Genomic DNA, 15523 nt, shown 5'->3' with positions numbered 1-15523 from the left:
AACCTGGGGAAACTCGAGGTCGACCCCTGGGGTTTTGGAGTCGGGGATACAGAGGATCTGAGGCCCGCTATACTCCAACCGAAAAGGAGATATTGGCAGCATATGAAGGAGTTCGATCTGCTTCGGAAGTGGTCGGTACTGAAGCGCAGCTCCTCCTGGCACCCCGACTGCCGGTACTAGGCTGGATGTTCAAAGGAAGGGTCCCCTCTACACATCATGCAACTGATGCTACATGGAGCAAGTGGGTTGCACTGATTACTCAGCGGGCTCGAATAGGAAACCCCAGTCGCCCAGGAATCTTGGAGGTGATTATGGACTGGCCAGAAGGCAAATACTTTGGGATATCACCAGAGGAGGAGGTGGTCCGTGCTGAAGAAGCCCCACTGTACAACAAGCTACCGGAAAATGAGAAGAAATATGCCTTGTTCACTGATGGGTCCTGTCGTATTGTGGGAAAGCATCGGAGATGGAAAGCTGCTGTATGGAGTCCTACACGACGAGTTGCAGAAGCTGCTGAGGGAGAAGGTGAATCGAGTCATTTTGCAGAAGTGAAAGCCATTCAGCTGTCTTTAGATATTGCTGAACGAGAAAAGTAGCCAGTTCTCTATCTCTATACTGATTCATGGATGGTAGCAAATGCCCTGTGGGGGTGGTTACAGCAATGGAAGCAGAACAACTGGCAGCGCAGGGGCAAGCCCATCTGGGCTGTTGCACTGTGGCAAGATATTGCTGCCCGGGTAGAGAACCTGGTTGTAAAGGTACGCCATGTAGATGCTCATGTGCCCAAGAATCGGGCTACTGAAGAACATCAAAACAACCAGCAGGTGGATCAGGCTGCTAAGATTGAAGTGGCTCAGGTGGACCTGGACTGGCAACATAAAGGTGAATTATTTATAGCCCAATGGGCCCATGACACCTCAGGCCATCAAGGTAGAGATGCAACATACAGATGGGCTCGTGATCGAGGGGTGGACCTGACCATGGACACTATAGCACAGGTTATTCATGATTGTGAAACATGTGCTGCAATCAAGCAAGCCAAACGGTCAAAACCTCTTTGGTATGGAGGACGATGGCTGAAATATAAATATGGAGAGGCCTGGCAAATTGGTTACATCACACTCCCTCAAACCCGCAACGGCAAGCGCCACGTAATTACAATGGTGGAAACAACCACCGGATTGCTGGAAACATATCCTGTGCCCCATGCCACCGCCCAGAACACTATCCTGGGCCTTGAAAAGCAAGTCCTATGGCGACATGGCACCCCAGAGAGAATTGAGTCAGACAACGGGACTCATTTCCGAAACAACCTTATAGACACTTGGGCCAAAGAACATGGTATTGAGTGGGTGTATCACATCCCCTATCATGCACCAGCCCCTGGAAAAGTTGAACGATACAATGGACTGTTGAAGACTACACTGAAAGCAATGGGTGCTGGGACATTAAAAAATTAGGCTGGGCATCGGTCAGCGGGTGGTGAGCATTTCCATTGTGCATCACTTGTTTTGTGCACGTTATTATTAGTAGTACTATTACCTGTATTATTATCACTATTATTATTATTATTATTATTATTGTTATTATTATTTTCCTGTCTTAACTGTCTCTATCTCCACTCACAGGCTTCACTTTCCCTTTTCTCTCCCCCATCCCAGAGAGGGAGGGGGGAGGGTGAGTGAATGGCTGTGTGGTGTTCAGCTGCCAGCCGGGTTAAACCACAACAGTAACAAAAAATGTTTTCATAAATACATAAACACGAAAAGGAGGACTAAGGAGAATCTCCATCCTTTACTGGATGCGGGGGGAAACTTAGTGACAAGAGATGAGGAAAAGGCTGAGGTGCTTAATGCCTTCTTTTCCTCAGTCTTCAGAGTCCTCAGAGCTGGCCAAGCTGCTTTCCATCATTTATCAGCAGTCCTGGCTATCAGGGGAGTTCCCAGTCGACTGGCGGCTAGCAAATGTGATGCCCATCTACAAGAAGGGCCAGAGGGTAGACCCGGGGAACTATAGGACTGTTGGTTTGACGTCAGTGCCAGGGAAGCTCGTGGAGCAGATTATCTTGAGTGTCATCACGCGGCACTTGCAGGGCAAGCAGGCGATCAGGCCCAGTCAGCATGGGTTTATGAAATTCAAGTCCTGCTTGACGAACCTGATCTCCTTCTATGACCAAGTGACGCGCTTGGTGGATGAGGGGAAGGCTGTGGATGTGATCTACCTTGACTTCAGTAAGGCTTTTGACACCGTTTCCCACAACATTCTCCTTAAAAAAAACTGGCTGCTCGTGGCTTGGACTGGCGTATGCTTCGTTGGGTTAAAAACTGGTTTGATAGCCGGGCCCAAAGAGTTGTGGTGAATGGAGTCAAATCTAGCTGGAGGCCGGTCACTAGTGGAGTCCCCCAGGGCTCAGTACTGGGGCCAGTCCTCTTCTTTATTGATGATCTGGATGAGGGGACTGAGTGCACCCCCAGTAAGTTTACAGACGACACCAAGTTAGGTGCATGTGTCGATCTGCTCGAGGGTAGGAAGGCTCTGCAGGAGGATCTGGATAGGCTGGACCGATGGGCTGAGGCCAACTCCATGAAGTTCAACAAGGCCAAGTGCCGGGTCCTGCACCTGGGGCGCAACAACCCCAAGCAGCGCTACAGGCTGGGAGATGAGTGGCTGGAAAGCTGCCTGGCAGAGAAGGACCTGGGAGTACTGGTTGATAGTCGGCTGAATATGAGCCAGCAGTGTGCTCAGGTGGCCAAGAAGGCCAACAGCATCCTGGCTTGTATAAGAAGCAGTGTGGCCAGCAGGTCTAAGGAAGTGATTGTCCCCCTGTACTCGGCTCTGGTGAGGCCGCACCTCGAGTACTGTGTTCAGTTTTGGGCCCCTCGCTACAAGAAGGACATGGAGGTGCTCGAGAGAGTCCAGAGAAGGGCAATGAGGCTGGTGAGGGGGTCTAGAGAACAAGTCTTACGAGGAGCGGCTGAGGGAGATGGGGTCGTTCAGCCTGGAGAAGAGGAGGCTCAGGGGAGACCTCATCGCTCTCTATAGGTACCTTAAAGGAGGCTGTAGCAAGGTGGGGATTGGTCTGTTCTCCCACGTGCCTGGTGATAGGACGAGGGGGAATGGGCTAAAGTTGCGCCAGGGGAGGTTTAGGTTGGATGTTAGGAAGATCTTCTTTACTGAAAGGGTTGTTAGGCGTTGGAATGGGCTGCCCAGGGAGGTGGTTGAGTCACCATCCCTGGAGGTCTTTAAAAGACGTTTAGATGTAGCCCTTAGTGATATGGTTTAGTGGAGGTCTTGTTAGTGTTAGGTCAGAGGTTGGACTAGGTGTTCTTGGAGGTCTCTTCCAACCTAGACGATTCTATGATTCTGTGATTCTGTGAAATAGTGTTTTGACAGCTGCTCTCTATGCTAAATCATAGCAATTCAAGAGTGTCAGTCATTACAAACTGCTGATACAGAATAGTGCTTTAGAACCTGTTTTTAGTTGTAGGATCAATTGGTTTGGATGAGAAAAAAATATCTATTTTGTACAGTTTTCATTTATGCCCAACCAAAACATCAGATAAGCTTTGAGGGATCATTTATATGGCTCTTATTTTGTTGGCTTGCTCATATGTGTAGAAATATTAATTTTTTTTGGACAGTCTTGTAGATGCTTCATGGATCATCAGTGGTCAAGAAACTGCTATAGAAAACTTTAGAGAGTCTTTAACTTAAGGGGGTCAACTTTGTAGTTGACAAATTAAATAGCATCAAATATGAGCTATACTAGATGTCACTGCTGAGTTAAACCTCTTGCCACATTCATCCCAACCTGTTGTCGCACAAATACCATCAATATTTGTTCTCTTCTGTCTGGGAGTGAATGAAGCAAATACTAGAGTTATAAAGGTAGGTGAAATGCAATGCCTTTTAAGGTGCAATTGAAAATAATCTATATGTGTAGAAAACAATGAGAAAGGTATCTATAAAATGGAAGCCCAGCATACTACTAATATTGCCGAAGTGCAAAAAAAAATGCAAAATTAGTATTTCTGGTAATAATAGCTGAGATGGAGAGAACTGCCACTGACATCCTGAAGTCAGTGGGATAATGAAAAATGAAATGTAAATTTGCTCACTATTTTAAACATACAAGGTGATTTGGCAGCTATAGTCAATTAATACTGAATACTGTGCAAGTTTCTTTTTCTTTACAGAGTCTATCTAGACTTCTTGTGAGCCCTCCTTATGACAGCAAGATATATACAGAGAACGTGAAACTCCTTAGTTAACTACAAGAGAGCAACTATTCAAGAGCTGTTTTCTATAGTGAATCTCTCTATACAGCTAGTGTTCATTCATGGTACCCAGTAAGATGTCTGGAGGGGGATGCATACCATGGGCTTGGGAAGATGTAGAACTCATACCTGTTGTTGACCTAAGCAGTTTTGACACAAGTTAGAGGACCTGTTTTGGTCCCTAAATATTTCTAGAGCCTGTCTATTACAGCCCTTGTATCAAGAAGTAGGCTCATCCCAGTATGTAATTTGAAGTGATTTATTCCACAGTTCACCTAAGACCTGGCAGATTTCAGTTCAAGCTTTTGACCTGAAATCGTATCCCAAAGTCCTGTATTTTGTAACACTCATGTCACAAATAAAATTGACAAAACCTGCCACTTGTAAAGCAAAGTTGATGCTGCCCTCAGCTGAAAAATCTCCCAATAATTTAACTTTTTAGCTGGGAGAATATGACTAATTAATTTAGAAAGTCAAAGAAGATCTGACAGGCACAACTGTCTGCTTGCTGATTTTGAATGTTACAAATATCTGGAGCTTCCCTGGGGGATTAGCTGAGCAGCACTTTCTGAGCTGTCCGTGACCCAGCACAAGTCAAAGCAGAACAGAGGCAGTGGAGTGGAATGTGCCAACATCTGAGAGAGAGACAGCCGTAAAAACAAGACAAGGAGTTCAGGATGCTTCAGCTCATGCATGGGAGCTGCGGATGAACTGGAATCTTTCAGAGTACTTCGAGGGGAGTTTTTTTGGTATTTTGGAAAGGGAGGAGGGGAAGTTAGGGCAGAAGGAGCAAAAGAATGCAAAGAGATCAGGTCAAGCAGGAGGACACAGGTGGGTGACGTGGAATAGCTTTAGTTCAACAGCCACACTTTTCACAGGCAGTTGCATAGCAATCCACAAAGATTCAGTTCTTGTTAACATGGAATTTTCTTTGTGAGGCTGAAAATATGAACTGGAGCAGGGTCACAACACCCTGGGAGGCTGCATCCTGTTTTGGGACCACCCACCAATCTGAGTAAACACAGGAGTGGTGGCATCTCACAGCTGCTCTGCGCTGCCCGTGTGTTTGCCTCTCACTTCCTATCCAACTGCAAGAGGAGGCAGGAGCAGATGGTCCCAGCTGGTTCTGTACCAGACTTTTGCACAGAGAGATGCAAGTGGCTGTTTTGCCATATTTGCTGAAGAAAAATGATGAAGAGCCAGAGAGGAGTTCCTGTGGCACATGGGTCAGCTCTTGGAGACCTAGAAGAGGCTTTCAAATCCATCCAGAATTTCTGATTCATATGCATGGAGGAACATAAATAAACAAAATAGCATATGGCATACTGCTTTTGTGGTGATGGTGACAGTACAGAGAACATTTTGTGAAGGGTGTTTGTATGGACGGAGTCTTTACACAGTTATTGCAAGTCTGAAATAAAACAGCATGTGCGTCTTGGATGTATGGAGCAGCAGTCAGTTCTCTCCAGAGAGGGGCAAGGAAATCTTGAGTTGTTTGCAGAGCTGAGCAAGATTGCAAGTCAGAAAAGAGGCCACCTGTTTTCCCTCAAGGGGAATCCCAAACCCTCCCCTTCTGCTTTGCAGCTGTTTATCCCTGGTCAAACCCATTTATCTTGGCTGGAGGGTGGACCAGGGTGGAAAGGAGCACGTGTTATAGACCAGAGGAGAGCATTATGCTAATATACCTCTCTCCTTTGCTGTAGCTCAGCTTACGGTTCTGCTGAGGAACAGAACAAAATGTTTCTTCATTTAGGACTTCTGAGAGAAATCTGTACCATGCAGACTCAGCCTCTGATAAAAGAGGAGTTACACAACATTTCTGAAATAAAATCACAGGGAAGTGTGATTCACAGGTGAGCACAGTGTGATTCACAAGTGAGCACAGGGAAGTGTGCCAGTTTGTTTATAATCCCTGAATCAACTGTGATTATGTTCAGTAATTCTGTTTTAAAAAAAAGAACTGCTAATGTTCACCATTTTGGAGTTTAGCGAGTATTATGAATTTAAATACGTGTGCGGATGCATAAGCCGCCTAGAGGAATGACTCTCTCCAGTCCTTGTGGTGCAGCACCCAGACTGCCTCTGAGTACATAAGTTTATTAATTCCCAGGAATTAATGAACCCAAACTGACCAAAGGGGTATTCCATACCATCTGACGTCATGCTGAACAATTACTATGGGGTGGCTGGCCGGGGTGGGGGGGACCAGCTGCTTGGGGATAGGCTGGGCATCGGTCAGTGGGTGGTGAGCAATTGCACTGTGCATCACTAGTTTTGTACACATTATTATTAGTGTTATTATTATCATCATCATTATTATTATTTTCCTTTCTTTTCTGTCCTAATAAGCTGTCTCTCAACCCACAGCCTTCATTTTCCTGATTCTCTCCCCCATCCCAGAGAGGGAAGGGGGAGGGTGAGTGAACAGCTGTGTGGTGCTTGGCTGCCAGCTGGGTTAAACCACAACAATTGGGAATCCTTAATCTGTATATTTGTTTTACAGTAAGATGCATTCTTTTTTAGAAATACTTGTTTTTCATAGAACAAAAATAGAAGAATTTTGCTGCAAGTTAAACTGTTTTAAGATGCCATTTTAACAAGTGCTAGATTAAATTAATAGAAAAGTCACCTTCTTCTCATCCATCACACTGATGTTATCAGCAAAATAAGAGGGACCAGCCACTAAAATTAACAGATGAAAGAGCACGGAAAGTTCAAACCACATGAAGTGGTTGCCGAGGCGATCGGCTCCGGGGCAGATGCGTTCTGCAGCGGAGAGGGGGATTGAGAAAGGCAGGGCTTTTTCTCAGCATCGAGGCCACTCGAAGCAGCCGAGGGAGCCACCAGGACCCGGCAGCCCTCGCGAGGGAGGCTGACAAGGCGTAGGCGGAGCCAGCAGCGCCCCCTCCCCAGCCATTCAAAAGCAGCCTCTAGGTAGCACAAGCGACCAGGAGCACGGTGACCAGGACAGGCAAACAGGGCGTGGCGCGTCAGAAGGGCATGGCGTGGCAGTTTGCGAAGGCAGGGCGAGCAGGGAGGGCCCCTCGCCGCTCTTTTGCAGCCGTCTTTCCCATCGGTACTTGTAACCTGCCTGCGAGGAACCTGGCCGTGGTATCAACCAGGCAGAAAACCATGGCCTCCGCACCTCTTGCGGCCTCTCCAGCCACAGTCACCGATGTGGCTACCCAGGCAGAGGGCTCGGGGAGACACACCACTGTCCAGGTCTTGGGCTGCAGGGTGTGCCCGAGTCTTCTGTCGGTATCTGACAGCAGCAGCGGTGGGTATGCTTGTGGGAGGTGTGCCCAGGTTGAAGAGCTGCTCAGCCAGGTAGCGGAGCTTTGGGAGGAGGTGAGCAGGCTCAGGAGCATCAGGGAGTCAGAGAGGGAAATTGACTGGTGGAGGTGTACTCTACCCTCTCTGAGACAGACTCACGAGCCTGCCACAGCACAGGTGTCTCCTGCTACGCAGAAGACAAAAGTTCCCTCATCCCGCCAGGCAGTAGGAGGGGACCTAGGCCAAGGGGGGGAATGGAGGCAGGTTCCTGTGCAGGGTGGTAGGCGAGCCCTGTCCCTGCCCACCTCACCTTCCCATCTACCCTTATATAACAGGTATGAGGGTGTAGAACACGACAGTCAGAACAACGATGTAGATGAAAGCCCATCCCAGTTAGAGGGGGTGCCTAAGGCAAGGCAACCTACCCCCCGCATCACTACATCTTCTGTCAAGAAAGAAAGAAGGGTTATTGTCATGGGGGACTCCCTTCTGAAAGGGACAGAGGGCCCAGTATGCCATCCGGACCCAACCCACAGGGAAGTCTGTTGCCTCCCTGGGGCTCGGGTGAGAGACTTCGCTAAGAAAGTCACGTGCCTGGTATGGCCTACCGACTACTACCCGCTACTGTTTTTTCAGGCTGGTAATGACAAAGTAGCAAGGAGAAGTCCGAGAGCGATCAAAAGGGACTTTAGGGCTTTAGGGCAACTACTTAAAGGATCAGGGGCACAGGTGGTGTTTGCCTCTGTCCTTCCGATAGGGGGGATTGATGCTGACAAGCAGACTCATCACATTAACACGTGGCTTCGGGACTGGTGCAACCGGCAGAACTTTGGGTTTTTCGATCACGGGAAGGTCTACATGACACCGGGCCTGCTGGCACCAGATGGGATGAACCTCTCTCAGAGAGGGATAAGGATTTTGGCTCAGGAGTTGGCAGGGCTGATAGATAGGGCTTTAAACTAGAGTCGAAGGGGGAAGGGGATAAAACCAGGCATGCTGGTGATGAGCTAAGGGATTGTGGTACTGTGTGCTAGTGCACAGAGGTACTGTGTGCTAGTGAGGTCCTTCGGTCTGCTCCACAAGGTGCTGCATGTACGGAGGCACATTTGAAGTGCTTCTACACAAACTCACGCAGTATGAGGAATAAAATGGATGAGCTAGAAGTCTTGGCCCAGTCCCACAGCTACGACATCATCGGCATAAGCGAAACCTGGTGGGATGAGTCCTGTGGCTGGTGTGTTGCAATAGATGGTTACAGGCTCTTCAGGAGGGACAGGCAGGGTAGGCGAGGTGGGGGGGTGGCGATGTCTGTGAAGCATGGGCTGGACTGTGTGGAACTTCAAGTTGGGGATGGCAAAGTTGAGAGCCTCTGGGTAAGGATTAAGGGACAAACAAATAAAGGGGATGTCGTTGTGGGAGTCTATTACAGACCACCTGGCCAGGACGACAATGCCGATGAATTATTCTTTGCGGAACTAAGAGATGCCTCGAGATCAACTCCCCTTGTCCTTATGGGGGACTTCAACTTGCCAGACGTCAACTGGGATCACCACACGGCTGACACGAGCAAGTCCAGGAGGTTCATAAAGCACCTCGATGATAACTTCTTGGTGTAGGTGCTAAGGGAGCCAGCTAGGAAAGGTGCCCTCCTAGATCTGCTGCTGGAGAACAGAGAGGGTGTTGTGGGGGACGTGGCAATTGGCAGCTGTCTCGGTCATAGTGACCATGAAGCGGTTGAGTTTAAAATGTTTGGTGACAGAAGGAAAACTGCCACCAAAACTTCAGCTGTGGATATGGGGAAAGCAGACTTCAGGCTGCTCAGGGAACTAGTTAGTAAAATCCCCTGGGAAACTGCTTTTGAAGGCATCGGCGTCCATCAGAGCTGGTCACTCTTTAAGCACTGCCTCCTAAAAGCACAGGATCAGGCCATTCCAAAATATCAGAAGTCAAACAGGTGGGGCAGAAGGCCAGCTTGGCTGACCAGGGATCTTCTTCTGGAGCTTAGGCGAAAAAAGAAAGTGTACGGCTACTGGAAGGAGGTTCAGGAAAAGTGGAAGGACTACAGGGATGCTGTCTGTGTTTGTAGGGAGAACATTCGTGCGGCCAAAGCCCAACTAGAGTTGAAGCTGGCCATGTCTGTGGGAGACAATAAAAAGTGCTTTTTTAAATACATGAACAGAAAAAGGAGGACCAGAGAAAACATAGGTCTGCTACTTGATGGGGATGGTCACCTCACAGACAATGACATAGGCAAAGCAGAGACGTTTAATGCCTTCTTCGCCTCTGTCTTCAACACTGATGATGGGCTTCGGGATCCAGGGTACCCTGAGCTGGAGGACCGTGACAGTGGGAATGACAAACTCCCAAGTGACCCTGAACGTGTGCGGGATTTGCTGCTCCACCTGGATCCATACAAGTCCATGGGTCCGGATGGGATCCATCCCAGGGTGCTTAAAGAGCTGGCTGACGTCATCGCGGGACCTCTCTCAATTATTTATCAATGATCTTGGGAAACTGGAGAGGTCCCAGTAGACTGGAAGCTGGCAAATGTTGTGCCAATTTTCAAGAAGGGCAAGAAAGAAGACCCTAGCAATTACAGGCCTGTTAGTCTCACATTAGTGCCTGCTAAAATTATTGAGAGGATGATCCCTGAAGTTACTGAAGTGCACCTGGGGGACAATGCAGTCATTGGTCCCAGCCAACATGGGTTCATGAGGGGTAAGTCCTGCCTAACAAATTTGATTTCCTTTTATGATAAGATCACCCATGTAATCGATCAAGGGAAACCAGCTGATGTGATCTTTTTGGACTTCAGCAAAGCTTTTGACACGGTTTCCCATAGGATCCTACTGGACAAAATGTTCAGCATACAACTAAACAAAAACATCATACGATGGGTGAGCAATTCGCTGACGGGCAGGGCTCGAAGGGTTGTGGTAAATAGGGCCACATCAGGCTGGCGGACAGTCACTAGTGGGGTCCCTCAAGGCTCCATTTTAGGGCCAGTCCTCTTCAATGTTTATATAAATGATTTGGATGTAGGACTAGAAGGTGTTTTGAGCAAATTTGCCGAGGACACCAAACTTGGAGGAGTTGTGGACTCGGCTGAGGGTGGAAAGGCCTTGCAGAGAGATCTGGACAGATTGGAGAGCTGGGCAAACACCAACCACATGAAGTTTAACAAAGGCAAGTGCTGGGTCCTGCACCTGGGACAGGGCAACCCTGGCTATACGTACAGACTGGGCGACGAGACGCTGGAGAGCAGCCTCGCAGAGAGGGATCTGGGTGTTTTGGTTGACAGCAAGCTGAATATGAGCCAGCAGTGTGCCCTGGCAGCCAGGAGGGCCAACCGTATCCTGGGGTGCATCGGGCACGGCATTGCTAGTTGGTCGAGGGAAGTGATTGTCCCACTCTGTGCTGGTGCGGCCTCACCTTGAATACTGTGTGCAGTTCTGGGCACCACAGTACAAAAAGGACATGAAACTATTGGAGAGTGTCCAGAGGAGGGCGACGAAGATGGTGAAGGGCCTAGAAGGGAAGACATATGAGGAGCGGCTGAGGTCACTGGGCCTGTTCAGCCTAGAGAAGAGGAGGCTGAGGGGGGACCTCATCGCAGTCTACAGCTTCCTCATGAGGGGGAGTGGAGAGGCAGGTGATTTATTCTCTGTAATCACCAGTAATAGGACCCGCGGGAATGGTGTTAAGCTGAGGCAGGGGAAGTTTAGGCTGGACATCAGGAAGAGGTTCTTCCCCGAGAGGGTGGTCGCACACTGGAACAGGCTCCCCAGTTAAGTAGTCACTGCACTGAGCCTGTATGAATTTAAGAAGCTTTTGGACTGTGCACTTAGTCACATGGTCTAAACTTTTGGGTAGAACTGTGTGGTTCCAGGAGTTGTACTTGATGATCCTTATGGGTCCCTTCCAACTCGGGATATTCTATGATTCTATGATTCGATGGTTTCAGCCAAATGGTACTCCACATCTGATGTTGCTAATGCATTTTTCTCCATCCCTTTAGCAGCAGAGTGTAGGCCACAGTTTGCTTTTATTTGGAGGGGTGTCCAATATACCTGGAATCGTCTGCCCCAGGGGTGAAAACACAGCCCTACCATTTGCCATGGACTGATTCAGTCTGCACTGGAACAGGGGGAAGCTCCTGAACACCTGCACTACATTGATGCCATCATCGTGTGGGGTGACACAGATCAGGAAGTTTTTGAGAAAGCAAGAAAATAGTCCAAATTCTCCTGAAAGCTGGTTTTGCCATTAAACAGAGTAAGGTCAAGGGACCCGCACAGGAAATCCAGTTCTTGGGGGTAAAATGGCAGGATGGGTGAAGGGAATGAGACATGGACTCCTGATGGCTATTGAACAGAAGACCTTTATTGCCATTTTTCACCACTACATGTACTTTCCCCGTAGCCCCATGCGCTGTCCACGCACCCGAATCTGTCTTACAATTGGTTAGAGACCCTCAGACATGCGCCTCAAGCCAGCCAGCAATTGGCCACTGCCCAAAGCTCATCTTTAACACTGTAGCCAAGTTAACTTATCTCGACCTTGCTCAAGTTTTTGTTTCTACTGCTTATTTCCTCATTATCTCTAATTCAGGGACATGTGGCGCAAAGCCACCTGCGAATTCCTTTCCCACAAAACAGCACAAAGCTCCCTGTGAATTCTTCTCCCACAATTCCCCCTTTTTAATTTTCAATCAACCAAACGCTTTCTATAGATTTTTCTATCAAGCACCACAGACATTGCAATAAGCAAGGTACAATAAGCAACAGAGTGAAAATCACAAGCAGAATTACGATTGTAAAGTAGCATGCCTACTAGAATTTACATTAGTCAACAAGCCACTAAGCACTAGGGATGTTGCTTCGCAGCGATGCTGCGTCTCACTCGCATAGCACAATCACACAATCATGCAAAGAGGCCTCTTGCACTTCTCATTCATACCACAAGAAAATATCACTTAAAATAATTTGTCTGCGGCTTCAGGAGGTCCTTGTCTACTCCTGTGGTGAGCGGCTGAGAGTGGAGACCCCTCCGAGGAAAATGCTTGGGGTGCACCTAGGGGGCATCCGCTCCACAATTGATCCCGCAGCCGAGCAGAGCGGCTCCTGGTGCAAGGAATGATGCTATTTTTGTTTTGTATAATTACACCAAAGAGATGCATTGCGATAAGGAGCAAGTGTGGCGTTGACAATTTGTCTCATGGTTTGGTTTTTGCCCATGTAATTGAACCTTAAACATGCTGTTGCTGTTACACTTCCCAGGATATCTAATTCCTGTGGCTCTAGGGGCGCTTGCAGCAAGTAGACAGTCCAATCTTTGTTATCTGCCGGGTTCCCTACCAGACATGTCATAAACGGGTCGTTAGCACTAGCCAGGGACAGGCACATCGCTTCTTGTCCTGTCATGTTGGCAAGGGTGACCCAGATGTTGCGGCGTGGTTGGATGGAGACCCAGGGCTGGCAATAACCGATGACAGCGGCGATTGTGAGGAGGAGGCCAACCATGGCCTTATGCCCCTTGCTGGTACCCATCTTGGTCCGTGACCTGTGGAGACACAAGCATACCCTCGACCCCAAGTTATTAGAGGCTGGGGTCCCTCCCAAAGACCTGTATTTAAATTTTTTACCATTACTAAGGCCTGCTCTGATTGTGGCACCTGTGACAGCGCAGAATTCATATTTTTGTAATGTTTTACTATGGGCAGTACCTCTTCATGAGGAAATGGTAATGATAGGTGAGTCATTACGTAAAGTGCCTTTCCCAACCTGCTCTGTGGTGTTTCCTGGGTGTCTCCCCCTTTTTGTTTATTTAGCAGTGTTTTCAAGGTGCGATGTGTGCGCTCTACAATGGCTTGACCCGTGGGGGAATGAGGAATGCTTGTGATGTGTCAGATACCCCAAGTTTGAAAAAAGGTTTGAAGGGAGTGACTACCATAGGCGGGGCCACCGTCGGTTTTTATTTCCTTTGGGATGCCTAGTGCTGTGAAAGCGACACGGAAGTGAGCCTGGACATGGTGACTAGTTTCACCCACCGCAACTGTCTCCCAAATAGCATGAGAGAGAGTATCTACTGATAGGTGAACATATTTCAAGCGACCAAATTCTGGAATATGCGTTACGTCGGTCTGCCATAACTGTAAGGACCGTAGACCTCTAGGGTTTACCATTAAAGACGGGGTCGAAACATGTTGTTGACAGTCAGGACATGTTTGGACAATCAATTTGGCGTCAGTGATCGATATAGTGAATTGTTTCGCCAAGACTTTGGCGGATTGATGGAAAAAGGCATGGGATAACTGTGCTTGCTCCAGCACCTTAGGCACCAGGGCAGTCAGGATCATATTAGTTAGCTGGTCAGCGCATGTGTTACCCTCTGCAAAAATACGGGGTAACATGGTGTGGCTCCGCATGTGAATAATACGATACGGGTGCACTCACTGCTCTACCAAAAATAACAGCTCTTTAAATTTTAGAAACAAGTTTTCCTTTGGCATATGTCTCAAATGTGCCCTCTCAATGTGATGAGCGACACCTACAGCATATTGCGAGTCCGATACAATATTCAAAGGTACTGTTTGCTTTTTTCTTTTTTTTCCTTTTTTCCCTTTTTTCTTTTTTCTCTTTTTTCTTTTTTTTCCTTTTATTTCTTTTTTTTCTTTTTTCTCCTTTTTTTTTCTTTTTTTTTTCTTTTTTTGTTCCTTTTCTTTCTTTTTTTTCTCTTTTTTTTTTGTTTGTTTGTTTTCTGGCTGCAATGTCCTCGATCACTGCATTGATTCATTGCAAATCATGCAGTAATCTCCATTTCCTGCTCTTCTTCTTGATGACAAACACTGGTGAATTCCATGGGCTGTTTGTTGGAACAATATGTATTCATACTGGAGCAAACAATTTGTGAATAGCATATGCCAATACATGTGTGCCTGTACCAGCAGCCCTTTTAGATTGCAGCGATGATTCACTGAAACCAAGTTTGAAGAGAACTGCAGTCATATCCACCACTTGACACAGCCAGGTAGAAGATTCCTGGAGATACTAATGAAATTCCAACATGGAATGAAACCCCTACAGCACCATATTCTTTGAAAACTTTTTTCAGCTGCTGGGATTTATTGAGTTTCTTGTTTTCACTGCTGAGATCTGTGGCTGCCTTTTCAGGGGATCCACCCACATCCTTGGCCGAGCTGCCGGCGGCGGCCCACAGCGGCAGCAGAAGGGCCGGCGGGCTGAGGGGAGGCCGGCCCGGGGGTGAGGGTTGCGGGGGGGCAGCAGCGGCGGAGGCGGGCGGCGGCGAGTGGGGGCCCGCGGAGCGGCGCGCCCGGGCGCAGCAGCAGGCGGAACATGGCAGCTCCTGATGCGTGCGGGCGGGCGCTCAAACCTGAGAAACGCAGCAGCCGGTGGCGGGGCGGGCGGGCGGCTGCCCGGAGCTGACAGCGGGGCGGGCGGCGGCGCTGGCGGCGCTGATGGCCGCAATGGCATCGAGCGCAGAGTGGCCGCCATGGGTTGGGATATTGTCTCTGCCTCTATTCCCAAGTCTATCAGGTTTGCTTTCTCTGGTGGTACGCAGTCACCGCTTTTTATTTCACCCGCCTGCGTAGCCTGAGCGGCCGCTGTCTGTACCCTTTTTTCCGCTTGCCATGATCTCAGTATCTCAGTTGCTAAGCGCCAGATCGTCATCACCTTAGCAGCTGTTGTATCTCCCCGTGAGGCAGCGTCCCATATAGTTGTCCCAGCATTTTCCCAAGTTTTTAAATCAAACACTGCTGAAACTGTCGACGGGGCCCCATTCTTTTGTAAGAACTTTAGCAATAGTTTCACTTTATACAGGTCATATTTCACTCCTCCTTTTACCAGGGGTTGAGTTAATAGTTTTACTATAGCCTCTTCTTCTGCAGAGATGTTAGCCCCCAGGATTAATGCCCAGCCACTCACCTGTCCTTCAGGTGATGTCCCGGGGTT

The 15523-nt window shown here is 48.3% G+C and overlaps 1 protein-coding gene across 1 annotated transcript in view; it reads left to right on the top strand.

Moving 5' to 3' along the window:
* Window positions 1-14919, top strand: part of LOC310888931 (G2/mitotic-specific cyclin-B2-like) — a gene marked incomplete at both ends in the record, with an annotated part of 147948 nt that extends 133029 nt beyond the window's left edge. Inside the window, one exon of the mRNA XM_083852572.1 lies at window positions 14723-14919. Within this exon, the coding sequence (XP_083708698.1) occupies window positions 14723-14919 (197 nt within the window). The remainder of the gene's footprint in view (window positions 1-14722) is intronic.
* Between the last annotated feature and the right edge of the window lie 604 nt (window positions 14920-15523).

The sequence above is a fragment of the Anser anser genome (genome assembly GCF_964211835.1).
Source record: "Anser anser genome assembly, contig: SUPER_W_unloc_4, whole genome shotgun sequence".
Classification (NCBI taxonomy): Eukaryota; Metazoa; Chordata; class Aves; order Anseriformes; family Anatidae; genus Anser; species Anser anser.
Note: the sequence above shows the minus strand (reverse complement) of the source record. Positions and strands in the feature narration are given on the sequence as shown.